The sequence below is a fragment of the Pteropus alecto genome, unplaced genomic scaffold, assembly GCF_000325575.1.
Source record: "Pteropus alecto unplaced genomic scaffold, ASM32557v1 scaffold86, whole genome shotgun sequence".
Classification (NCBI taxonomy): domain Eukaryota; kingdom Metazoa; phylum Chordata; class Mammalia; order Chiroptera; family Pteropodidae; genus Pteropus; species Pteropus alecto.
The window spans coordinates 9,652,987-9,680,182 of NW_006442109.1; the positions used below are offsets into that span (position 1 = coordinate 9,652,987).

At 48.0% G+C, this 27,196-nt stretch overlaps 1 protein-coding gene across 1 annotated transcript in view; it reads left to right on the plus strand.

Annotated features, from left to right (window-relative positions):
- MEGF11 (multiple EGF like domains 11) overlaps positions 1-27,196 on the plus strand; it is a 325,200-nt gene that overhangs the window by 262,760 nt on the left and 35,244 nt on the right. The window contains exons 9-11 of the mRNA XM_006920242.3: positions 1,074-1,286; positions 7,914-8,088; positions 27,016-27,136. Coding sequence (XP_006920304.1) covers positions 1,074-1,286; positions 7,914-8,088; positions 27,016-27,136 — 509 coding nt within the window. The remainder of the gene's footprint in view (positions 1-1,073; positions 1,287-7,913; positions 8,089-27,015; positions 27,137-27,196) is intronic.

Here is a 27,196-nt window from a genome sequence, read left to right on the forward strand (position 1 = left end):
CCTCTTTTACCTCAAAGGCCCCTGGGTTTACCCTTTAACTTGTCAAGATCCAGTTGCTGTGACAATGAAATTGCTTCCCCTGGGAAATAGCCCTGGGCTGGGGTGAGGAATGTCATCCATGTCTAGGAAGCCAGGCAGAGGTCACACCCTCTCTCAGAGTATCCACAACCGATGGCCGTGAGTCAATTATTATTCTGGGAACTCCACGTACCAGGCCAGAGCAGAGGGAGGACACAAAGAGGGCCCAGTTCTACTTTTTGAGGGGCTCCCCAGTCGATGTGAGAGGCTCAGTCCCGGCCTTGAGGGGATCCCCAGTCCAAGGACATGGAATTCTCCAGTCTGATGAAAGAGGATGCTTCTTGTATTCAGGGCGAAATTCCACACTGGCAGAGGAGACCTGGCTCCTTGTATGACGAAGGGAGACTATACATCTGCCCAAAAGACTCACAAAACCAGAGACAGTGAAAAGAAATGAAATTATCCCCATTTCATTAAATCTAAGATGCTAATTGTAAGATACATCATTTTCTTTATATACTCAGAATGAAAAACACTGATAATTAAACTATGACATGCCGTCAGCAAATATACGATTTCACAGATGTTAAAATAATTTTTTAAAAAACAAGGTTTAGTGTTTAATAGATACAGAAGTTTCAGTTTGGGAAGGTGAAAAGGTTCTGGAGTTGGATGGTGGTGATAGTTGTACAACAGTGTGAATGTACATAATGCCACTGGACAGTACACTTAAAATGGTTAAAATTATAAATTTTATGTTACATTTATTTTACTGCAATCAAAAAATGAAAAAAAAAACACATAAGGCCTATAATCAATGAAATATGATAGTACAAACTCAGTGCTGGGAGACTGAGGGGACCTGGCATAAGGGGGAGAACTGACTGGGGTGACTAAACCATGGAGTACTTCCTAGAGGAGGAGAGGTACAGGGGAAGGGGCCACAAGGGGGTGCAGCATACCAGGCCCAGGCCTAAAGTCTGGGAGGTGCATATTGGATGGATCTAGAAGGGCAGGTGAGGGCACAGCCTCAGCCCTGCTCTGCTGTTCCGCAGGTGCCAAGAGGAATGCCCCTTCGGGACCTTCGGCTTCCAGTGCTCACAACGATGTGACTGCCACAACGGGGGCCAGTGTTCCCCCACCACCGGTGCCTGTGAGTGTGAACCTGGCTACAAAGGCCCACGCTGCCAGGAGCGGCTATGTCCCGAGGGCCTGCATGGCCCAGGCTGCACCTTGCCCTGTCCTTGTGATGCCAACAACACCATCAGGTACAAGCTGGGAGCAAGGGTGGGGCGGGCACTGATGGAGAGGGGCTGCTCAGGGCGGAGATCCCCACCTCCAGTCATCCAGCCAGGGCAGTGAAAGAGCTGGGACCTCAGCAATCACTCTTGCTGACCACTTTGGTGAAAAGAAGGGAAAACCCAGGCCACACAGTCAGTCAGGACCCAGGCCCACGTCACCTGCCTCTGTCTACCACCCTTGGCTGTTAACAATGAAAATGGACTGACGTGAGACCCCACACCCAGGAACAAAGAGGGAGCCTAGTGACCCTCAGGGGAGTCCGATGGGAGTTGGGTGGGGCCACACATTCGAGGGGGGCTGGGATGGCTGGACTTGGGTTGCCTCAGGCTCTAGGGGCATTGTCCTGGAGAACATTTCATCTCCATATGCTCAGCATCTAACCAAGTGCCTCCCCAACCTCGAGGAGCCCAGAGACAGGACTGCCAGGGTAGAAGCAGGAGCCACAGAGGGACAGTACTAGAAGGGACCTTAAAAATCAGTGTGGCTTGCCTAGGCCTGGAGAGAGCTGTCCCAGCAGGCCCTGGCTAGGATAGAGGAGCAGGAGGGGCAGAGAACAGGCCTTTTGTCCGGGGCCTTGACTTAGGGCCAGCCTCTCCCTATACTCTGTGTCCTTTGGAGCTTGGGGACACTTGGGCTGAAGTTCGCCCCACCCCTGCTTCCAGATGAGCCTGAATCTGGGAAGCAGAGAAGCCAGAGCTGCCTGGGCCACCTCTCCCAGCTCCCTTCACTTCCTGCTTCATGTATCATCCGGCCTCACCCTCTAGTAATAAATGAAGCTGTTGGCCCCAGGCAAATGCTTCCACAGCCCTTTAGGTGGCTGCCTTTTATCTGAGTGGGAAGGATGGAGGGAATCTTCCTTCTCCCCTCAGGCCTGCAGGACAGCTCAGGGGAGGACTGGCTGCTCCGAGCAGTAGGTGCTGCTGCTGTTAGCAGCCCTGACTCTGGACAGCCAGGACATAGCCTCAGCCTCTCTTCGTTTCCAGCTTTTGATTCTCCACAAATCACCCAAGAACCTCTGGTCACTTCAAGTAGAGGTGTCTTAGCGACTGTTATGGCTTAGATGGAATCTGTCCTTGGTCCTCAGTCCCTGGAGACTGCTGTGCTGGTCAGGGAAGGCTTCCTGGAGGAGGTGACATCTAGGCTGGAGGGGAGGATGAGAGCTCCAAGGCTCTAAACATAGGGGTCTGACATGGCTGGTTTTGGGGCTAAGTAACTACCTCAGACTGTCCCATGGTTGGGAGACAGCACCAAGAATCCCCACCCCCTGCTGGGAAACCGGGGGTGGGTGGGGGCCCTCTCCAGGACACCATTGAAGGCTGCTGCTAAGGTCTAGTGCAGGGTGAGTCCCTGCCACAGACATCTAACCAACCCCCAAATTAAAGAGCTATTGTTTTCCTCCTGTGCCTGAGCAGCCATGGCCTGCATAATTCATCCTTCCTCTGAAGGAGTCCTCGATGCATTATTAATCTGGAAGGACTCCCTCTTCTCTGTCGCTAATCTCAGCCCATCCAATATTGATGATTATTTGCTTTACTGTCTTTAATGCATGTCATGTTTCAGGGACTGAGAGGCAGTATCGCTGCACTGCTTAGTAGTGGGCGTTCTGAGAGTACCTGGCAGCCAGCCTCCCAGGCTGGGCTCCTCAGTGTCTTTATGACTTCCTCCAGGCAGGGAGCTGTGACACAGCCCAGGCTCCTGGAGGGCAGGAGCCCCTGGCTCATCCATTTCTGCAGCCTTAGCATTGCATAGCGCCGGGCACAGAGCAGGTGGTTCAGCCCCTGAGCTGATGTCTGCCCTACTGTTTTTAAAAAATATTTCACTCCTTTCTCTTGGTAGCCTGGCCAGTGACTGAGCCCCCAACATTCACAGTTGGTGTGCAGTCTCACTCAGGGTTTCTCAGCTTCAGCAGCCTTGACATTTTGGGCTGCGTAATTCCTTGTTGTGGGGCTGTCCTGTGCATTTTAGGTTATTTAGCAGTATCCTTGGCTTCTGCCCACTAGAAGCCGGTAGCAATACTCTGCCTCCAAGTTCTGACGACCAAAAGTGTTTCCTGGGAAGGGTGGGGGAAGGGAAAATTGCTCCGGGGGTTGAGAGCCTCTGGCCTTGCCGAACTCTCTCATGCTGCCCTGGCTTTGTTCTCGCTGACAAAGAGAACAGTTATCTTATTCTGTGTAGACACAGGTCACTCCTCTGTTCCCATGAACCTTTGTCCCACTTTAGAGTCATCTCTTGGGATCCCAGAAAAGCAGAGGGACAATTCTGTAACTCCCAGTCCCAAAGTAGTTCAGCTGCAGGTTCTGGTGGGCCCTGGAGCACCTGAGTCCTGGCCTCAGAGCTACCTCTGTCTGAACAAATGTCCTGATATGTGTGCTTCTCCTGTGTCTCAGTTTCTCAATCTCTCCATCACTTTTCATCAGCCTAATGGGGTAAAAGTTCTCTCGTGGTCTTTGAAAGTGAAGCTTCCATCCAACTCCCAAGGAATGGAGCATGGGACCCCAGAGACCTAGCCTCATTTCACCTCAGCTCCCGCTTACTTCTATTGTGAGAACTTATTACAGAGCTCCACCAAGCCGGCTTGCAAGGCCTTGAGCATCTTTCCTGGGGAGACAAATACTTCCAGCCCCCAGCCAAAGAAAACTCTACTCATCCAGCCCCAGCCTCTCTGCTCTGTGCCCCTCTGGAGAGGCTGCTTCAAAGAGGTCAAGTTCATGTGCCCTAGGAAGGAAGAAGTGGCTAAGATTCCTCAACACTTCATTCCTTTTATAAACACTTTGTAGCACTCACAAGAAAACTATCCTCCTTCCTAAAGAATAACCTTGAAAAAGAGAGTGCCTGTGTGCTGGGCCTCTTTCATATCCCCTCCGCAATTGGATTGTCATAGACAAATTTCAGCAACCATGATCATGTATTACCTTTGAAAGATTTGATTTAGCCAACAGATGCAGCATTGATAGTAATCTCAGAGCAGCCAGGAAAAAAAAGGCAGAAAAATCCACCCTGAAAAGAATCCCGTATTGTTCAGCTTTCAGCTCTCATTAAGTTGTGATTAATCTATGTCTAGGGAAAATGGGAGAAAGGCAAGGAAAAAGAAACAGAACAAACCTAACCAGCCTGAATACCAGTGTTTGTGACTTTTGCCTGGGCCTAACCAGAAATCACTTGCCCACCATGTGACCCAAGGGAATGGCTCTGCCACCACCAGGTGGAGGGGAGCAGAGAGATGTGATGAAAGTGTCGGTTTCCCAGTCATAATCATTCAGTCAGCGGTCATCCCCCACTTTCTTTGCACAGAGATTGTGGAGTTTTTATAATACTCGACAAGTAATCCAATTAAGAAAATAGAGATCTCATTTTTTAAAATAGAATTTAAGGATATGAAAGGAGAGAGAAAGACACGATTTCAAATTTGGTTTTGAGTCGGAGTAAAAAGTAAAATTGGCACAGATACACCCCTGAGCAGCCAAAATGCTGGCAACTGTGATGGAAAATGGGAAATGTGGGAGTGCTTAGAAAGCAGCATTTGCTGGTTCACTGTGTGTCTAGTATGCTTTTCACGACGTAGTGTTCCCGCCAGAGTGAGGACCTGTAATGAGAGGTTCCATTGATGGGAAGGGCAGAAGTGTGCTTGATACCCTTTAGAATATCCCAGGCTGGGCAGAGCTGATGGCTGCAGGCAACACTGCCAGCCAGGTCATTTCCTGAGTCCAAGCATGTCAGTCTCCACAACTGTGATTGAGCAGGTCCTTCTAATCCTAAACCAAAACCTCAGAGGAGGTCCCTAGAGAGTTGGAACTAAGAAAGGCCATGCCTAAGGGCTTTGCTCAGAGTGTTGGAATAGAGAGGAGTGCCCCACAACTGTCTGGCTGAGGGTCAGGGCCACCAAAGGGGGCTCCCACTCCTTGGCACCCACGCAGGTTGCTATTTCTCCTTACAATATGGAGCTCAGGGAAGGATTTTTCTGGAATCATGAAGGTCAGGCAGTCTTCACTCATCCCTTACATGCAGTTTTTTTTTTATATATTTATAATTTTTATTGCTTTACATCTGTTTATAAATAGGTGCTTGGTTTGAGTGCATCAGAGAATACATAGAAATTTAAAGAAAAACTCAGCATCAGTCATAATTTCTCAACCCAGAGGAGAGCACAAAAACCAGCTTGTTGTAATTTATTCATTCATCATCCATGTCTGTATATATCTATATTGCTTTTCTCATATTTTAAATCATGGCTTTGTATATAATTTGCTTATTTTGCTTAAGATTATATCGTTAAATAGTTTGGAAAACATTTGAATGCTTCTCTAATATTCCTTCATATGAATTGTCATAATTTATTTAACCAGTATCCTGTTAGAGGTGACATGAGGCAGTAGAGTATGGGCAGAGAGACCTGGGTTTGAATTCCAGCTGCCACAGATTTAGCTGTGTGACCTTGGGCAAGTCACATAACTTCCAATTGCCATCTGTAAAATAGAGGCACTAATGCCTAACTCACAGGCTTATTTCATGATTTGAAATATATGTGTAAAGTGCCTACTGCTTTAATAGCCTGGTCACATTATTATTTAAATTGCTTCCATTTTCCACTGTTATAAATAATGCTTTAAGGAACATCTGTGTGCATAAATCTTTGCCCACGACTATGATTATTTCCTTAGGATAGATTCTTAGAAATGGAATTATAAGACCAAAGGGTCTGAATATTTTTAGGACTCCTGATACATATCCCCAAATAGGTTTCCAGAAAGCTTTACCAGCATCAAATATTGTTCCTTTTTAAAAATTTCTTTTTACTGTTTCGATAGAGGAAACGTGATGTTTAATTATTTTGATTTGATTATTAATGAGACTAGTTAATGATCCAACATTTTCCAAAACGATTATTAGCTACTTGCACTTAACTATTCAGGAACTGTCTTCTCCTGTCCATCCTTCATTTTCCGTGAGAAAACCAGGGCTCCAAGAAGAGAAATAGTTTGGCTGGGCTTCACACAATTAGTTCGTTATTTCATTCACCAAATATGTACTGAGCATCTTCCGTGAGCCAGGGACCCTGTTGGGTCCTGGGGTATAATACAGAGGTGAAATAGACAGAGGCCCTCTCCCATGGAGCTGTCTGTCACCTGGTGAGAGAGACAGATGATAAACAAGCCAGCAGACACAAAAGAATTACTTGTAGTAAAAGTATTATCCATTCTCAAATATTTAATTGGGCCATGAATATGAGCCAGGCACTGGAGATCCACTAATGACCCAGGGAGATAAAGTCCATGCCCTCATGGAATTTAGCAGAACTATGACTTGTACCTGGGCTCCTCCTGCCAGCCCAGAGCATGCACACTTCTGCCCTTCCCATCAATGGAACCTCTCATTACAGGTCCTCACTCTGGCGGGAACACTACATCATAAAAAGAATATTAGACCATATCCCTTCAGCTGGACTCAGGTACAGGGAGGCAAGTGACACAGGAAATCTAAGAGGCTTATCTCTACCATCCAGCATCTTCTCTGGAGTGTGATCTGGGTCTTCCCAGAAGCAGACACCAAGAAGAAGAGATTTACTAGGGAGATAGCTGTGAGGGGAGATGGGAAGGGGACTGGGGAGGCTAAGAGAGCATCAGACTGCAATGCAGGTCTGACCCATGTGAAGGAGAGAAGGAAGGAAGTCTGGGTGGAAAGTCTTAGACTACAGCTCAGTTCTAAGAAAGTGTGGTAAGGTGGGAAGTCTTTAAGCCAAAGTCGACCATCAGAGGAGTCTCAGGTCTCAAGAGTGTGCAGACCTCAATATCCCTGCTGTGCTCTAACTGGGAGCAGCCCAGGGGAAGCGTGGCCTCTCAGCAAATGTAGTGATGAATTTCAGACACAGCAGCTGAGCCATCAGTCAATTACACACCTAGAGAAGCTCTGAGAAGCAGTCACCATACTCCACATCCCTTCTGATTGCAAATGGGTATTAGCTGTTGGATCAGACTTCTACCAGCCAAAGTTTGCCTCACTTTCTAGAGGTCATGACAGACAGACCCTGCCTCCAGCCAAGTGGTCCTTTTTCTGAACTAGACAGAAAGGGAATGGCAACAATTTCCCCCATTTTTAAAGAGCCCTGGCAAATGCAGACTTTGCCAGAGAAGGGAGGCCCCATCTGCCAAAGTCTCATTTTAACTCAGCAAATGTTCACTGAGTACCTGCAATATGCCACTGAGTTTCACGGCCACACTCCTGCCCCCACACCTGGCATCTGCCTCAAGTGCAGAATGGGTGAAGCTCTGGACCCATAGTACATAAGGGAAGGGACTGAAGAGGCTGCCTTCTGCTTTGGTCTCTTCATATTTATGTTACAAAGAACACTTGTTTTGGAGTCCAGATACCTACATCCTAATCCTGATTTTGCCACTTCCTTGCTATAGGCAAATTATATAACCACCATGAATCTTTGTTTCTTTGGGCCAATGAGACCACGGACCCTTGGGATCATCTGACAAATGAGACATTAACCAATTTAGCCTCACAGGCCCTTTGATTCTGCTACCCTGGGCAGACCAGACACACCGCATCCCTGACCAGACTGTCCTCTCATTCTTCTCTCATCTCTTCAGCTGCCACCCAGTAACTGGAGCTTGCACCTGCCAGCCAGGCTGGTCTGGCCACCACTGCAATGAGTCCTGCCCTGCTGGCTACTATGGCGATGGCTGCCAGCTGCCTTGCACCTGTCAGAATGGTGCTGACTGTCACAGCATCTCTGGGAGCTGCACTTGTGCCCCAGGCTTCATGGTAAGATGGAAGGGCTCTCCTGTGGCTCCTGTGCCTCCCACCCCACACAGGACAGGAGGGGCCAGCTCCTTCTACCTCCAGGCAGAATCAGGGAGTGTAGTCTTGTGTCCAGGGAGGAAGAATGGGAGTGTTTCCATGTTCCCCTCAGAGACAGAGCCCATAACCAGAGATCCCCAAAGGCTGTTCTCAAAGGACCAATTCTGTTGGGGTTTGTAATTGTAAAAATAATAGAAAGAGGGGATCTTTTCATTGTTCTCTCACCCTGAAGCACAAGTTGTCTTTGTGCCCATCTCCTTCCTGTCCATTTCCTTATGTAGAAACTGTACTTTAAATTTTGAATTTTGATCTTTTCCTAGACTAGCGTTATACAGTATAATATTCTTGATGCTGGGCAGAGCAGTGAGATGACTTTGCCCAGCTGCAGGCTAACATTTAACACATTTAAGGTAGGCCAGGTTCTAAGCTATGATGTTTGGTAGGTTCGGTGTATTAAATGCATTTTTGACTCACAGTATTTTCAACTTATGACAGGTTTATCTTAAGTGGAGGAGCACCTGTATTTTTGCATCATAATAACCACAGTGCACACGGGCAGTTTTGCATTTTGCTTTCTTTCACCCACATTTACTGCTTGGGCTTCTTAATTATCATTTTATATGACTGAATGACACTACGGGAGCTGATGTACCCCCAGTTTACTCAGCCATTCCCTTACGGCTGAATATTGAGTTTTTTCCAGTATTCCCACCAAATGTTGCAATGAGCATCTTCCTACAAACAGCTTTTTTCCCTCATATAGAATGATTTCCTTAGGGTGAATTCCTAGGGTCAGTGGGCATAATTATTTATGGCTCTTGATGGATGTTGCCATTTTACTTTCCGCAAGGGTTATATAAATCTATACCACCACCAGCTGTGTATAAATAAATGTACCTATTTCAGAACAACTTTGCTAACATTCTTTTTTTTAATTTTTGCTAATTATATAGGTAGAAAATGGCTCCTCAATGTTGCTTTGATTTGCATTTCTCTGATTACTAGAGAAAGTGAACCTTTCCCCCATGTGTTTACTATTTGTATTTCCTCACGAATTATGCTGGTATTTGAGGTTTGATTCTAGGGAACTTGACATTGGAAGTGAGATCTTTTTCAAAGGTAGGTTGTGCCCAGTGGGTCTCAGGACTTAAACACTCAGGGGTCTCCCTGATATGTTTTTTTATTGTGCTGTAGGAAGTGGTTTATGCAGTAGAAAGTGTGTTTTTTGGAACCAAATCAGTGTCACATCCTGGCTGCCCTACTCACCAACTGTGTGACCTTGGACCAGTGAATTAGCTTCACTCAGGATCAGTTTTTTCACCTGTGGAATGGAACACCTGCCTTGCAAAGTTGCTGTCAGATGCCTCAGTGCTTCTCAGGCTTTAGTGAGCTTTGGAATCATTGGTGGGCCTTGTCAAAGAGCAGGTTCTGATCCAGTAGATCTGGGCATGGTTCTGAGAGTCTGCTTTTCTAAAATGCTCCCAGGTGACTCCAGTGCTGTTGGTCAGTGGCCTCACATGCATAGGAAAGGATGGTGCTCAACTTGGGCTGCCCAGTGGAATCACCTGGGAGCTTCACAGACACTGATGCGGGGCTCCTCTCCCAGAGATTCAGGTGTATTTGGTCTAGTTGAGGCCAATGTGCTGCCAAGGTGGAGATCTACGGATCTATAAGGAAGCCTTTGTCACAATATGGGAGTGTGGGTTTGCCAGGTGATGGTGTCTTATGGGCAGATTTCCTCTAGCCTTTAGAACAAACCCTGTTCAGCTCCCTCTTCCTTCTCTTCAATGCAGAAAAACTGGGTGAAAATGAACTCCAGTGGCATCTCCAAAAGAGAAAAGTTTGTTATTCCTGTAGGTTTCCTCTCTAGTTTACCTCTATTGATATGCGTTTTGTCCATAAAAAATTTCCATGTTAAAATGGAGTGCCCTAGGTTTGGGGTTTGGGTAGGAGAGAAGAGCTATTTGGGGTTAGAATCTCATGTAACCAAGTGATCAGGTGACTGAAGCTGAAGTGAACTGACCACACCAGAGTGCCAGTGGGGCATTCTGACCCCAGCCCCAGTTTGGCTACTAGGGTGGTCCTATGGCTTTGGGCACATGGCTTCCCCTCTCACAGTCCCAGTTCCTTTATCTATAAATGATGACTTTGTAGGGGGAGATGAACCAACTGATTTATAAATGGTCTACTATGCAGACTCCATAGACCAAGTCAGGAAACACACCCTTCTGGAGGAAATGAGGGAAGGTAGGAGCAAGGAGGTGTATGTGTGTGTGTTTGCAGAGGGGTTTCACTGAGGTTATTATAGTCTGATTATATATACTGTCTATGAGCCTACTGGGAGTCCCACCTCCCTGTTTTCCATTCTTTACCTCTAGCTTCTGGCCTAGTCACTGCTCCTCAGAAGGGGAAATCAGGACCCTGGGAGGTTCTAGGGAGGCTGGTGTCTGTGTACCCACTGCCCCCAGGCCAGAGCTCTAACAGTCTGGAAACCAGACCACTGCCTCTCTCCCTCCCCTCTGAGATGCAAATGACTTCCTGCCCTTGAACTTTGGAGGACTGGGCACTTATAGAAATCATCTAGCTGTGGAGTCCCTCCTGCCTGGGGATTGGAGCTAAGATAGATTGTGTGCCAAGCTGCCCTGGTGAGACCATGTGAATTCTCATCCATCTCCTGCCCAGCCTCATTAAACCTGGAAAGGCTCTTCTGGGCCCTGTCGGGTGCTGAGCAGGAGCCACTGGAGGTGATTACAGAAGAGCCAGTTGTTCTCATCCAGCGAGACGCATTCTTACATGCACCAGGCTCCAAGGGGGAAATTATTACTGCTGCCCTCATCCCATCTTCTGAATGAATGGGACTGCAATTAGCCAGTTCTGGTGAGGGTAGGGGTTTGGGGCAATCAGCAGAACAGACTTGGCTAACACTCACCCCCATATGTCCCATGGTCAATAATAATTAGCAATGCTTTTATTTATTGGTTGGTTTGTGAATTTATGTACCTGCCTTTTTCTTTGAAAAATTTTTTAGGATGGGCAATTAATTAGAGACTAATTAAAAGAGCCTTTTTCTGAATGTTTGGAGACTCTGACCCTAGGCTTAGTAACCTTAGACATGTCACATCACCTTGCTAGGCCTCAGTTTTCTCATCTGTGAGATGGGAGTCATATTAGTCTTGCCTGCTCTTGGATGTGAGTAGCCAACGTGGTAATGGATATGAGGCCACATCCTCAGCTATACCCTCCTACCAGAGCTCTGGCTTTTTAAAGAGAATGTTGTGATAGCTTTATGAATGCAGAGTCTCTGAGGGCTGAGAATGGTCTCAGGCTCTACATAAATGTAAAGAGTGCTAATAAAGTATTGCAGAACCACCCCTGGGAGCCTAGTGATGTGCCTGCTCTAGCCAGGTGGTCCCCACTCCCTGAGACCACGAGAATGTAGGGCAAAAGCAAGTCCTGCCTGGCACCCTGGATATGCTGGCCCTCACATTCTTTCTTCTTCCTTCCTGCCTTCCCAGTCGGGTATATGGAGAGTCTAATCAGACACCCATCCATCCATCAAGGAACTTATGCTCAATAATAATCATATTCACATTAGCGGCAAACAGTTATTGAGTCTCTGCTACATGTTTCATTTCTATTCCTCACAAGAGCCCTATGGAGCTACACTTCTACCATCCTCAATTTGCAAATGAGGATGAAGTTCAAACTTCTGACTTGCTTGGGATCACAAAGCCAGTAGTGGTGATAGCCACTGAACTCTATATGTTAGATGACAGGCTTTGATTGACAGGTCACTGTAGAACCACACAAATCTGAGTTCAAATTCGGTCCTTAAATCCCCACCCTGCCTACTGGCAAGTAACTTGTCCTGCCTAAGCCTGAATTTTGTCATCTGTTGAGAGGAGACCTGGCCCTGAGAATGAGACACTTCATATGGAAATCTTACAGCTCGGAGCATAGAACACAATAGATACCCAGTAAAAATGGTAGTAATTATTGGCGAACTATGAGAGCTGTGGGGGAACATTGCTCAGCACCTTCTTCCAGGAAAGTGTCAGGATGAGCTACACCCAGGAGCAGAGGCTTGAACATGCACAGCTGTTATTCCAGGCAGGTCTACCCAAGCACGCTGAATGGTCAATCTCAGGAGGCACTGTGGGGGGACACACCTGTCAATATTTAAGGAAATAGATATAGAGATGAAAGTGGGAAGAGACTCTGGGCATTTTACGTATTAGTGTGGCAGCAGCAGGAGAATCACTTGGGACATGCATTACTGAATTACGTTGGTGCTGCCAGTGGTGGAAAACAGCCCTGGGCTGGAAGGCAAGAAACTAAGTTCCTAGCTCTGATTGAGCCAACTTTTGAGGCTTCTATTTCTCATTTGTAGAAAAAGAATGACATCATCTACCCCAAAGAAACAATGGTGTGGGAGCCAGTCATTCAAATGGAAGTGCTTAAAATTGGGAGTGAAATTGTTTTAGCACCTTAGACAGCCCCACAAGTCCTTGCTCTTGGAACACAGGACCCTCACCCAGTCACAACACCAGGGTGAACAAAGGTGACGAGGGAAGGGTTAGAATCATATTACAGAGGGCTCAGGCCAGCAGAGTCCTGTGAGTGTCCATGTGAGGAATAATCCAGAAAGTGAGGGCCTTTCTCTCCACTCACTGCGGCCAGGGGAGTAGCTGAACTGTGGCAAGGGCACTAAGTAGAGCTGCCCATCCACTTGGAGATTAGGGTCACATCACCCCCGTCCACAGCTTCTCATTATCCACCGAATAAAGCACAAATCCCAGTCCTTTGTAACCTGCCTTAACTTCATCTCCTTCCACAAATCTATGCCGTAGCCACACATAACTCACTTTTCCCCAAACGCAGTGTCTGCTTTGGGGCTTTGACTTGTGCCTTTTCTCAAGCTTTCTTCTCTTCCTAGATTGCCCACCCATCTGTCCTCATCTCAGTCTACAAAAATCCTCCTCTGCCTTTCAGGCTAAAATCAAAGGCCACCTCTACCATGAAGTCTTCCCTGAATACCCTTCTCTTCAGGATTAACCCCTTCCTTCATCTCCTCTTTTCCCACAGAACATGGTTCATCCTCAGAGTCTGTCTCCCTCCAACCCTGCACCTGCTACTGCCCCACTCCATGCCTACCATGTGAACATCTTGCTCAATATACTCTTTTTGAAATGAATGAAATTCTTGGGAAGAGTAATGTCTTTAAAGCATAAGTTTCCAGAACTGACCTTTATAGGAAAAAAATTCATCATATTTCTCAGTGGGCTTTGCCAGCAGGGCTGGTGCCTGAATCTACCCATTAGTTTCTCTGCATTTCAGAAAAACAGGCAGCTGCAGTGGGAATGGAACAGCTGTCCTCCAACATCATATCCAGGTTCTTTGGGTAAACGGTGTGAGTTTCTACCTTATGCAATACCTTATAGTGGTTACACAGAGATTCTGGAGCCAGATGCCTGCCTTCAAATGCCAGCTTTGTTGCCTGTAAGCTTTGTGGTCTTGGGCAAGATGCTTTATCTCTCTGTGCCTCTGTTTTCTCATAAGTGAAAGGGGAATAATAATAAATCCATCAGATTATTGAGCTGATTAAATTAATTGGTACATATAAAGTACTTAGAATACCCGGCATATTGATAATCTTTCAGCAAGTGTTAGCTATTGTTATCATTATTGTTGTTGATGCTGCCACTGCTATTGTTGTTATTTACCCCAAGGGGTCGTCCACCTGAAGAAGCTGACTGGCCCTGGCCTGAGTGCTCTGTCTGAGGATGCAGGTAGAAATGAGGGTGAGAGGAAGAGAGCAGAGTTAGTTGAAACTTCCCCCTGGCTGGGAGCTCTTGGGTCCCCAAAGGCAGTCACAGAGCCGAGAATAGACTTTCTCGTCACACGGGAGAGAAGGCCAGTTTCTCAGCCTTATGGCATCCTCCACTGACCATCTTTCCTTAATTAGGCCTCACCCAGGCAGCCCGCCTGATGAAGCCTCCTGTGCTGCTCTAGGACTAATTGCTGCCACCTTGGCACCTGGAGTGAATAGCCTGTGAGGTCACTGCCAGAGCTGCTAAGACTTGCTTTCCCAGACCCCCTCCCGGGTGCCTCCTCCCCACATGAAGTCCATGTGGCTGGGAGATAAGGGACCCGCTGGTCATTGCTCAGCACAGATGTTCCCTTTCAGCTCCAGCTATAATGGGGACGAGGAGCATGGGAGGCAGGAGAGAAGGGCCTAGTGTCCCCTCCCATGAGATTCGGGGCCTATATTTCTCCCTTGGATGACAGAATTTCTATTACCTTAAAGGGCTCATCTATTTATGCTGCAATTTTTTGAAGCCCTGTCTGCTGTTATTGAACCCTGCATGCTGGCGAGGGGAGCGGGCACTCCATCACCCAAATGAATAAACTCGTTTCCACATTTTTCTCCCCTTTCTCTGTGCTGTCTGTAGGTCATATGCAAACCTCAGTTGCTCTAGCTAGGGAAGGTGGGAGGGGCTGAGAGTTATAAAAATCCAGATCAGTGGAGCAGTGATTGAATTTTCCTCTAAGGTTTGTGATGCCCTTTAAAGACGTCACCCTCCCCCAGCCACCCCCACCTCCTCAAGCTGGCAGAGTGCATGTCCGCCTCTTGTGTGGCTCCTAAGCTGGAACTCTAGAGAGTGAGGACAGCGGCAGGGCCAGAAGAGACTGTAGACTGAAAATTACAGCCAGGTGACATGTATATAATGTGTGCACATTTCCTGTTCTAGTTGTTTTGTTCATCAAACAGATCTGCAGATGATTAGCCCTAAGAGTAGAAAGCCAGCTTCTTATCCCCTGCTCCACTAGCTTCCTAATTATTATAGTAAAAGGTTTTCCTGGATGCTGCACTGGGGTTGAGGAATTCACCCTCTAGCTGCCACACTCATGTAAGCAGAGGAGCCCAGGTGGTGCAAAGTAGCAGAAATGATCCAAAAATATACACACATTCACAGGCTCCAGTACTCAAATCCCAGCTCTGCTGTCGCTTGCTGGGTGGCCATGGCCCAGTTACTTGAGCTTCTCAAGTCTTAGTTTTTTCATCTATAAAGCAGAGCAAATAATGGTACTATGGGATACTGTTATTTTTAGGATCAAATTAGATAAAATATGTACAATGTTTAGAGCAAAGCCTGGCATATAGTGAATGCTCGATAAACAATTGTCAAGGTTCCGCATGTAGTTGCGTAGAGATGACACACTGGAGGCAAAGGGTATGGACTTTGGGGTCAGATAGGCCTGGATTGAAATCCCAAGTCTGTTTCTCAGTAGCAGTGTGACCTTAGGCAACATGCTTAGCCTCTCTGAGCCCTTGTTTCCCATCTAAAAATAATGGTTGATAATGCTTCGGTGCTCAGCCCTTCCCGCATGCATCCTCTCATTTTACAAAGGAGGAAATCAAGGTCCAGAGAGGGAAACTGACTTATATTAGGTTACATAGTAAGTCATTAGCAGAACTGGGATGGAAAGCAGGTGACATAACTCCTAGCCTGATGCTCTTTCCAAACCTTTGCCTCCATCTCATGAGTTTGCTGTCCCCAGAGCAGACACCTACTGTTTTTTCCCAGGGCAGAGAGGGATAGGGGTGGGGTCTCTAAGGAGTTAAATCATGTTGGCAATTAATCCACAGAGCAAAGTAGGGAAAATTGGCTTTATGTCACTAAGGCTGAGTCCAGCCTTCCCCCTCTGGGACCCCACGGTTTGTGGCTTTGTTAGGGGAAACTGCTGACTCTTCCAGTTTAAAAAATAAAAGTTCCCATGTCATACCACCCTCTCCTTGCCGTACATCTCATGTCCTTATCAGTGCCCTCATTACTGGGGCCCGGAGCTGGGGCTTTTGTCTCAGGCCTGGTGCCTGCAGCTCTCTCTGTGCCGCAGCAGCCGCTGTTGGCGCAGGTCTGGGGCATCTATACTAAACATCCCCAGTTTTCTTTTTGTCCAAGTCTGACGTTGACGAGGTTTCTGTCCCTGCTGGTTCCCGGTTCTGGCCACCCCGCGGACACGGAGGGTAGGGCCAGGAGTCAGAGGAGCTTTCCTGAAAGGTCTGAAGGAAGTGGACAACTACGTTAGTGTGATGATGGCCCATTCGTGGAGCACTGAGTAACTTGGGTGGGCCCTAGGCCAGGCACTCCGCTCTTCGTACTTTGTTTACTTAATCTTCGCAACTCACTATGTGGGGGCCATTAGGATCGCCACTTTGCCGATGAGGAAACTGAGGCTCAGAGAGGTGAAGTAATCTTCCTAGTTGATAAGCAGCCACCAGCAGCTGAGCCTATAGCTCTCTGAACCCAGAGCCTGCACTTTTAGCCTCAAACCAGAATGCCTAGAGAAGAGAAGGCTGTGGATAAGTAGCAAATGACCAGCTTTGAGACTCTTTCAGGCCTTTTTCTAGGAAAGGGAAGACCCCACCAACCTCATTTTCCAGCTGGAGCCTAGTGGCTTCCTGACCTTTGTCTTGGAGAGGAGGTAAGCTGGGACGTTCAGTCTCCCTCCTTACTTCGGGGTCCAGCCATCGCACACTTGAGCTTGTCTGTCCTCACAGCTCTCTTGTGAGGAAAGCAAGGTGAGTACTGTTAGCTATATTTCATAGATGAGGAAACTAAAGTTCAAAGTGGTTATACGTCTTGTCTAAAACGATCAAGCTGGGCCTAGAACCCAGGGTTCATGGCTCCAAGGCCAGGACAGCTGGTTGAGAAGGGGAGGTCAGTGCTAAGGCAAGGACCAGCTGGAAGTCAGACCTGAGCTTAAACTCTGGCCCCGCTGCCTACTCGCTGTTCGATTTTGCCCAAGTCACTTCACTTCTCTGTGCCTTAACTTTATCTTCTGCAAAATGGGGATATAAATCCTGCTCTTTGTATCCTGGGGCTGATGCTGAAACAAGCTGAGCTGAAACAAGCCATGGGGAAGGACTGGAAGAAGTGCCAGGGTGCGTGCACCCAGAGGCTTGCGGGGAAGCAGTGGGCCCAGGGCCCGCAGACTGTCCCCCCACCAAGCCACAGGTCTAGAACAAAGAACCCAGTCCCCTCCCACTACCCCTGCCCTCAAGCTCCAAGACCTCACCCATCACAACCCCTCCCAGCCATCTCCCCACTTAGTCATTAGCACCAATAATCCCATCTGCAGGAGTAATTATAGACCCCAGGAGGGAAGTCATTTATCATCACTGTGGTTCTTTGTCTCATCTTGATTTAGACCAGCAGAAAAGGTCATGAATAAATTATTTCAAGGTGGGGCCGATAAGAAAACTATCAATGGGGGTAAAACAAAAACAACAACAACAAATCTCAAGAGTTCTCTCCAAAAGCCCTACTGAATAATTGTTCTTGCCTGTCCTAAAAGTTCTGAAGAAGAGTCTTAATTCTTTGAGACAGGCACAGGGAAGCCGAGCAGGGGCTCCCCAGCCTTCAGGCCCAGACGGCCCAGATTAGCTGGGGTATGGGGAAAGTCAAGGAAAATAGTGGAGGTGGAGCGAGCTGGGCCCCACATGCCAGTGTGGGGTTCGTGCTGAATTCAGCGGGCAAAGAGGAGCTGTTGCAGTCTTGAGCAGGGGCGTGACAAAATGGTGCTGCATTTGACCTCCATAGTAGGGAGATGGTGACATTCAGTCTGAGAATACAGCAAGCAGTAGGTGCTCAGTGGATACTGGTCCCCATCACCCTCCATGGTTCTTCAGGAGATGCTGCTTGGCAGAATGGGGAGAGCTATGGGAGGGCTTCGAGTCATGAATCTCAGCCCTGCCACTCACCAACTGGGTGACTTAGGGAAGGTCACTTCTGAAACTCACCTCTCACATGGAACACCTTGCAGGATGGTTTGTGGGTGAAACAAGGCAAGCACTGTGAAAGCGGCACAGAGCAGATACATCTAAGTATTTTTTTTACATCTGCAATGGGCCTAGGCTCTTATTGGACCTTGTATAATAATCCAAATGCCTAAAGCATTTATAGCACTTCCTCCGGGCCAGGCACTATTCTGAGAATATTATGTATATCAACTTATTTAATCTTCACCACTACCCTTGGAGAAAAGTTCTACTATAGTGCCCATTTTGCAGATAGGCACTATAGTAGAACTAGTAGAACTAGTAGAAACTGAAACACAGAGAGGTTAGTAACTTGCCCAAAGTATACCCAAGTAAAGCTGAAAAAATTAAAATAAGTTGCGCAAGGTCCCATAAGTGTCAGAGCCAGGACCTGAACCCAGTAGTCAGGTTTCAGAGCTCATGGGCTTGACACACAGCCTTCTGCCACCTCTCTGTGACCTGCCCCTTCTGTGAGCAAACTCAGAGTGATCCTCACTGCCCCCAACCAGGATGAAACCTTAAGCATAGCAGCAGGGGTGCTCCAGCCACAAAAGCTGAGTTTGGAAGTGACCTCAAACTATAGGGCAATCTGTCAGGTAGCTCAGGTGGTGGTGTGGGTGGAGCACCCAGTCATCACCAGAACCCCCATCTGTGTCACAATTCTTCCATGCAAAATGCTCTCATATCCATTATCGCCTGAGTTCTCACAGCTCTCTGTTGCCATTTTATACACACAGAAACAGGCTCTACAAGGTTGCACAACTCTGAGCATCTCCTCCCTCCCCACTAAGCCCAGGGCTGAGTCACTCCCCAGGCAAATGCTGCCCAGAAGAACCCCTCCTGCCCCATCTCCCTCTGAGGCCTTGCTCCCCTTTTCCTTCTGCCCCTGTGGACCCCACAGCCCCAGATAGGCTCTGCCCCAGGCCGGAAGCTACCTGTCCCTTCCCACAGGGAGGTCTGATCTGAACTAAGCTCCCTTCAAACCTGCCCCCCTGAAGCCTTGGGCCATAAATGGGGAGCACATTGAAGGCCCACATTATGTATAGTGAAGCGTTCTATGAGAACTTGGCTGAGAAACCTCCAGGAGCCAGAAAAATCCAGAGGAAGCCAGCTTTATTAAGACTTGGATAATTTTACAGAATTTGGGGGGTGGGAGGGATGGATCCTGTAGACAATAGAGGCGACCTTTCCCATAACCCTCTTGTTTCTTTTTCCCTGGTAAAAGCTCCTCGGGTTTCAACTTCTGAGCTTTCTTTGCATTCAGTCTACGATTGTATTTTTTTTTTTTTTTTATGATTCCACAATCGGTATGCAATTGGATTTGCCTAAGTCTGGACTCTCCCAGCCTCTCTCAGAAAGGAATAGCCCAGACTCCTACTTTGCAGGAAGGGGTTTCTTAAAATAGGCAGAATACTGAGTCTCTTGCCTGCTCTCTGGGACCCACCTTTGTCTTTAGGGCAAAGTTTGGAGCCTGGCACTCACAGGCCTTCCTGCCTGGGCCATTCTGACTTCTAGGGTACTGTCTTACTGCTGTTCCTCAGCCCCGATGCTGGCAAACCCACTCTAGTGGAACTTTGTGGATGTTTCTATCCTAAAAGATGTTTCTGTTTCTGTATTAAACAGAAAGTTGCTAGGGGACAGGTCTATCTGATCTATCCCTGTGTTTCTACCCTTTTTCCTGCCACCCTCCTGACCCCAGCCCACTCCCAGGCCTGGCACAAAGTCTCCTGCACAAAGTTGGGTTGTAAAGATTCGTGGAATAAATGCACAGGTAGTTCAGCAGCATCCCCTAAGTCATGAGTGTGCCACATTTTGCTTGGACCTTAGTAAACGACCCCCATTGGCCTCTGCAGGACCCTCTGTACTCTAGAATCTGGTTCCTACTTGGGACATTGTCACTGTCTCTATAGTCAGACTCTGGCTCTGCAGGCCACTGTCCTGGGCCCACACACCCAGCTACTACTCCAGAGGATCTGAGTTCTGCAACCCACATGTACACACACACAAAATATCCAACCCCCACAATGTGGACCCAGCATGTCCATACCGTGAACACCACACTCACAGCCACCATGATCAAATCACCCTTGGGCTGTAAGGCTAGGATCGACCCAAAAGTCCAACATGCAGATACTAAACTTACCCCATAGCTGTCACACACCACTGATAAAAAACACACAGACATCAAACTATAGTAACTGTCATGTGAGTGGCACCTCCAGAGTTGTACAGTGCACAGCCTGCACAACTGTACACAACAGTCTCGAGTCACTGACAGCCTATTCATTTTGAACAGACCTAGGGCTTCCAGGCCTAACCTTCAGCTCTCTACCCATCCCTCCTGGGAGCCAAACAGAATGACTCAGCCCCAAGAGCTCTGAGCATTTCCCGCTCTGCATAGAGAGGAAAGGCTAGGGATAGATGTGACAAGTGGCCTTTGTCCCTCTCTCCTCATCTCTCTGGCCCTCTGCTCCTCATGCCTTATGCAGAATTTCTTTTCCCCAACATGCATTCACTGTCAGTTGCTGCCTTATCAGTGACACACTAATTAGGTCCAGTGAGGTTTGCTCTGCATTGAGAGGCCTTTGTGGCTGGCATTCGGTCCAAGCTGTTCTTTCCTTGCCTTGTGGGCCACGTGTCACTCTTTCTCCCTGGAAAATCACAAATGAGGCTCCTCACCTGGGAGTCCCACTGCCTAAGCCCTTGAAACTGGGACTGGGGGTGAATGAGAAGAGTGGGTGGGAGGAATGCTGCTGGTACTCTCTGTGGCAGAGCAGACACTTGCCCGGCAAGGGGCTTTGTAAACAGTAAAGCACACTCCACATGTGTGCTGCTGGCATTGACATGACATTAGACACCAAAATCAGCCTGCATTGTTAGCCCTGAAACTCCAGGAGTAGGAGGAGAGAGAGGGGAACAGCAGCAACCAGCGGCTCAGGGAGGCCACCAATGGCTGCTTGCAGAACATCTGGAAGTAGGGAGAAAACTAGCCTGTGCCCCTCTTGTGCTACAAACTCATCTTGTGCCCTACCTACCTCTAGCCACTAGATGGTAAACTCCACGAGGGCAGAGACAAGATCCGTTCTGCTCCATGTGTATCCCCTGGCCTTGCACAGTGTCTGACACATACTAGTGCTTTAAAAAAACATCTCCCAAATGACTGAATTAATTCATTACATATGCATTGAGCACCGACTGTGAGTGCATCACTGTGCTAGGGCCAGGGCTACAGGTTGAATAAAACAGACCCAGACTTTAACCTCATGGAACTTAAAATCTAGTGGATAAGAGCTAACTTTTTAAAAATTTATTACAATTGTGATAAGTGCCACAAAGGGGCAAATAACAGGGAAACCTGCTCTGGAAGTGGGAGGGCAGGGGGAAAGTTGAAGAATATGGGAGCTGGAAGGGACCTGAGGCCACATCTAGTCTAGTGTAATGGTTAGTGAGACCCAGGCCCCATCACGGTACTTGGTCCGTAGTAGATGCTCCACCAATGTTTTTGGACTAAGTGGATGAACAAATGAGGTCAAGTCGCCTTGAGCCAGTGTTTTTGCCTTACTTAAACCCAGGTACTCTCACTCCAGGTCCAGGCCCTTTCTTGCCTAAACCATCCCTACTCTTCCAACAAGAGGACACACGGACCAAGGCAACTTTCCTAGTTCCTTTCCGAGAGTCCTCTCTGCTGAGTTCCCACAGACTGGTAGGAGCACACCCACCACTGTGGCTTAGATCTAGAAAACCTAGTTCTACTCTGTTTACGCTGCCTCCCACCCACAGAACATATTTATGGGACCCAGAGACGAGCTTGCACAATTGCCTCCCACTTCTGTGTGAGGGAGGGTCAACCACTTTCCATATTTCTGCTTCTTTCACTCCAAAAAATACTCATTAACCTCCTGCCCATTGCAAGGAAAATGGATGATCAACACAAGAAGCCCAGCTGTTGATTAATTTTCCGAAACAGGGCCAAACTACAAAGCAGCATATTGCAGGAGAGAAAATTCAATAAACAGCGTTTGAAACAAATTTAATAGAACATATAACTCATTACCCACCGAGGTCTGGGCCTGTGTTGCCATGTTGTGCAAGGAGGCTGGTGAAGGCTAGCGGGGCAGATTTGCATCTCTTTAGCAGGACAAGCTCCTGGGGTTCCATTCTGCCAGTAGCTCTTTCAAATCAAGTTCAGGATGTTAATAGCCAATGCATCTATAATTAACAGGCCTTTGGATGGGAGGAAGAGTTCACATCCATCCTCCATTCACAAAATAAAGACACTGAGTAAGACTGGCAGGTTCCCCCCAGCAGAAGAGGAAACCTCAGGGACCGGCCCCTGTGGAAGGTGGAAAGCTCCCTTTCCTGAGCTGGGGGGTGTGGGCCATGGAAGTGAAATGAGGAAGGATAAGGATATAAAAATACCCAGACATCAACTTCCAAGTGTTGAGAAAGAGCCAGATATCTGAGCCTTGGCAGGTGGCCCTTTCTCTAGATCAAAGCCGTGTCCTCTGGATGCTGTGTGCTTAGGTCGTGAGTGTGCTGCTGACTCAAGCACAGCAGCATAGGCTATCCCAGCGTTTCACCGCGTCTGGGCTCTTAGCATCTGTGCTTGAAATGGGAGCCAGGAGATTCGAGGTCCAAACCCACCTCTGAGTAGCATAGGCTGTGTGTGTTCTTGGGCAAGTTGCTTTCCCTCTCTTGGCCTCAGTCTCCTCACCTGTAAAACAAGGCTTATGGACCAAGCGATTCCCACTATCCCTTCTAGCTCTGGCACAATGAGTTGTCCCTCTATCATTAGGAGTGGGCATGTGGCCAGTTCTAGGCCATGCATTAGCAGAGTAGGTGGCCACCCAGCTGGTGTGATTCTTAGAGGTCCAGAAGTGCTTCTACCTCTCGGACTACATTCCCACCGTTCCTCACTCCTTCAAGTTAAGAACCCTACCACAGGCAAGAAAATTCTCAGGGAGTCAGAGCTGAAGGGCCCTTAGAGATGTCTCAGCCAGTGGTTCCCAGCCAGACACATGCAAAGGCTGCAGCAGGTAGCCAAGAGCAGTTTTGAATATTTCACAAAGCCTACAGGCAACCTTCCATTACCTGTGATAAAGCTGACTAAAACACGGAGGTTTTGTTTTGTTTTTGCTTTTAATTAGAATTAAATTAACTCTATGTGATATCCCAGGTTAGTGTTCACTGATCAGAAGCTGATTGGTTGTAGGTGACATCATGGGAATTTCTAGGTCATGGTTGGTGGACAAGATGCTGCCACCAGAGTCACATGACATGTGGTGGTTACTGGCCAAATTGTACCTGTTCAATATGTAACTAGCCTTAAATACCACAGAATGACAGCAGTGTCTTTTGAATTGAGAGGGCTTTGTAGAGGAAGGATGCTAACAAGGGTTCTTAATGATGAAAAGCTGAGGAGACTGATTGATTTCAACAGCCACATGTAACTGATAAGAAAACCAACGCCTGTCTATTACCTAGCATGAATATGAGTCTGTCAGAAGAGAAGACTGTTTTCTAGCAGTAAGATGTATAGGAATTCTGGATGGACAGCTTGGAGAACAGCTTCAGTAAAAGGCCATAGGGTACTCCTGGCTGAAGGAGTGGGCAGAGGTACTAGGCTATGTGAAGCATGTGAGATGTCATTTGCAAACTCCCCAGCTTCATCTCTGATCTGAGCTCACAATCCTGGGCTCTCATCCTGTCCTTTTTCCAGGAATGTGAAAAGATCGACAGATATGAATGCAGGGCTGGGCCGGGCCAAGTGCTGGGCTGGGATAAGGGGGTGGGTAAGACAGTCCCTGCAGCCAGTCCCCTGAGGAGCACCAGCCTGTAAGTCCCAGCTCTGCCGCATGGGCCCACTCTGACTTTCAGTCTCCTCCTCATGAAGATGATGGCTTTGATCATCTCTAAGATCCTATTCAGCTCAGAAGATCCTGTCTTCCTGAGTGGATGCGCTAGCGGCCAACAGGGTAATTTTCTGGTTGTACTTCTTGTGACCCTCAGCCTGGCCAGGGAGGGTTTGGGCAGGAGGTGGTGGGGTGTGGAATGGAACCATAGACCAGGATCTGGCCCGGCTTTCCCTTACGGAGGCCTAGAGTCAGAGTGGTAGCATAGGACCCATCCTTAGAACAGACAATATTCAGCTTCCTGTGTATGATGGGAGCCACAGGACCCCAGCCCACCGGGGCCCCTTACTCATTTGTTCAACATAAGTGAGTACCTCCACTCTGTGGCAGGTTCTGAGCTAGAGATACTAGGCAATCCAAACAGATAAGACCCCTGTTCTCATGAAGCCTCTAGTCTAACTGGGGAGACAGTAAATAAACATGCAGGCATGAGTATGAATGCGGGCACTGCCTGGGAGTTGCCGAGGATAGAGACAAGTTTCAGGCTCCAGTGCGCCCCTGAAACCCACGATCAGGGCTGGCTCAGAGTTGGCCCTCACTCAGCAAACATTTGTTGAATTGCCTGGAGTGAGAGAGAAAGCATATGGAAAGTGCCCAGTCCTTCTGGTTCTGTCCACAGTAGAAGCCAGCATGTACACGCAAACATCTCATTTCAATTAAACAACATTTATTGAGAGCCCATTATATACCAGCAGGGTCCAAGCCCTGAGAATCTGGATGTGAATAAAATCAGATCCCCATATCCACCCAGGGTGAAGACAGGCAAGTGAGCCCACCAGGACCCCCAGTGTGCTAGGATGATAATGGCTGTGTGTATGCCCAATTCCCACCAGCTTTGGGCTGGGGGGCTGAAGAGGAAACATGCTAGGAGGGAAGGACAGGAAGGAGTCACAAATTTATACCCACATCCACACAGATGGATAAACAGGTAGCCCCAGAGATAAACACACTGAGCCCTTTCACAGGTGTGTCTGCTGACTACCTAAGCATGTACAGGCATAGATACTGACCCCTGCAGACTCAGATGCCACACCTGCTAGTGGTGTCCCAAACCAGGAAGATATGTGGGTGAGAAAATATTCTGTGTTTTGGGAGGGTTGGCACCAGGTCACCCTGAGTATCATCAGACCTTGGCCAGGGGCCGCTCTGAGGCAAGAAGTTAGGCTATTACTGGCTTGCTCTGCATGTCAGTCACCAGAGATGGCCAATCAACTGCACACCCTGACTCTCAGATCGGAGGCCAGAAGGTAGGGAATCTGACAGAAAGTTTAACTGTTAGTCCCTATGCTTGTTGAAGAGTTTGAACCAGGTCGGGATCAGGACAGTTAGGCGGAGGAGGGGACATGCTCGTAGTTAGCTGTACTGGGCTCACATTCCTTCAGGACAGAACTATGCACTTTGGAAACTGCCCGCTTCCCCATTTGGACTTTACTTTTTTTCCATTAGGAGCTAACAAATAGGAAGCTGTTCGGAACAGCTCCTGGCACATAGTAGCCCCTCAGTGAGTAGTCATTCCATCCCCCAAGACCATGTCCTTGGTGAGTGGTGGTTCCAGCCTGTTCATCTATGATGAGGGGAGTCAGGGAGCCAGACTGGAGGAAGTGGCAGAAAGGTGAGTCACCTCTCCTGTGCCTGCCCCTTTGTTCTTTAAGAGATGGATCTGTTCTTCAGAGATGCCTTCTTCTAAAACCTTGAAGGGTTTGTATATTCTTTTCCTAAGAATACACTATTTCTTTGCAGTAATAATAGCTTTTATAGTGCTTTCTACTTGCCAGGCATTCCTCTGTCTACTTCACATATGATAACTAATTTAATCCTCCTAATAATCCTATCAAGTAGGGATGTTATTATTCCCATTCCACAGATGGAGTAACCAAATCCCTGAGTAATTCAGTAAATTGTACAAAGTCACACAGTAGGTTGGCACCAGGGCCCGTTCTCTAACCACTGGGCTCTGCTCTGACTCTGGAAGGAAGGTCTGGTTCTTTCTCCTTCACCCTCACTAATACACCATGGGGCCCTAGATAAGCCACTGCCCTTTCTGAGTCTCTCTTTCCTTCTCTGGGAAGCAGAAAGTCCTCTTAAGCCTGGTGGTCTCCCAGGCTGCTGTAAGACCAAGGTGACTGTCCATGTCCCTGCATGGGCTGCGGTAGGAGACTATGGGACCCAGATGCAGCATTCTGGGGAGTAGGTATTTCAAGCTGAGTGCTCTGCATCTTGCCCCCTAGAGCAGGGCCAGGGTGGAGTGTCCTCTTTGAGCCCCACCGGCAGACTCACAGCTGGGCATACAGGCCCCTTGAGGCCTCCTGGGAGGACCGGGATTAGGGACATGAATGAAGGCACCAGGACAGAAAACGCTCTCAATGTAAACTCATGCAGAGAAAATCATAAACTGTGCATGTAATTTGCACCTGGGCCAAGGCCTGCAGAGCTTAAATATATTCTTATGGGCTATTTATAGTCTGGAGAAATTAGCATTGTCTGAGTATGGGAGCACTGGCAGACTCCAGCTGGTCAGGGCCTGCCAGGGACTGGCAGAAGAAAGAGTGGGAGCCGTGGAACCTTCTGGTGCAGGACTCTGCACTTCTCAGTCTCTCCTCACTGACACAGCCAGTGCAGGTGAGACAGGAGGAGAAAAGGGCTGGAGAGGAGCCTCCCTTCGTCAAGGTCGCATAACCTTGGGTTTCTCTGTAGAATATAGTCAAAGTATTCCTTTCTGGAGGGTTTAGGGGAGAATCAGTTTCCTGCTCATTTGGCAGAATTCAGTTACTAAAGTTGTAAGATCGAGGTCCCCCTTTTTTTGATGGCTGTAAAATGAGGGTCAGTCCGAGCTTCTAGATGCTGCTGCATTCCTTGACTTGTGGTCAACACCTCCATCTTCAAAGTCAAGGCAGGCAGGTAGAGGACTTCTCAAGGCTACTTTTTTGGTTCTTTTAAGGATTCATATGATTAGATTGGGTCCACCTGGATAATCCAAGATTCTCCATCTCAAGGTCCTTAATCATTTCTGCATAGTCCCTTTTGCCGTGTAGGGTAGCATATTCATAGGTTCCAGGAACATCTTGGGTAGAGGGAAGGTGGAGGTCATTATTCTGCCTACCACAGCCACCTAGCATGGGGCAACCTTGGTCAAAAATTTACCTTCTCTTTTTGCAGGGAGAAGTCTGTGCAGTTCCCTGTGCGGCAGGCACCTATGGCCCCAACTGCTCATCTGTCTGTAGCTGTAACAATGGTGGCACCTGCTCCCCAATAGATGGCTCCTGCACCTGCAAAGAAGGTAGTGTACCTTCTTTCCCAGTCCCGTCCCCTCAGATATGCACACTGCCCAGGGGAACTA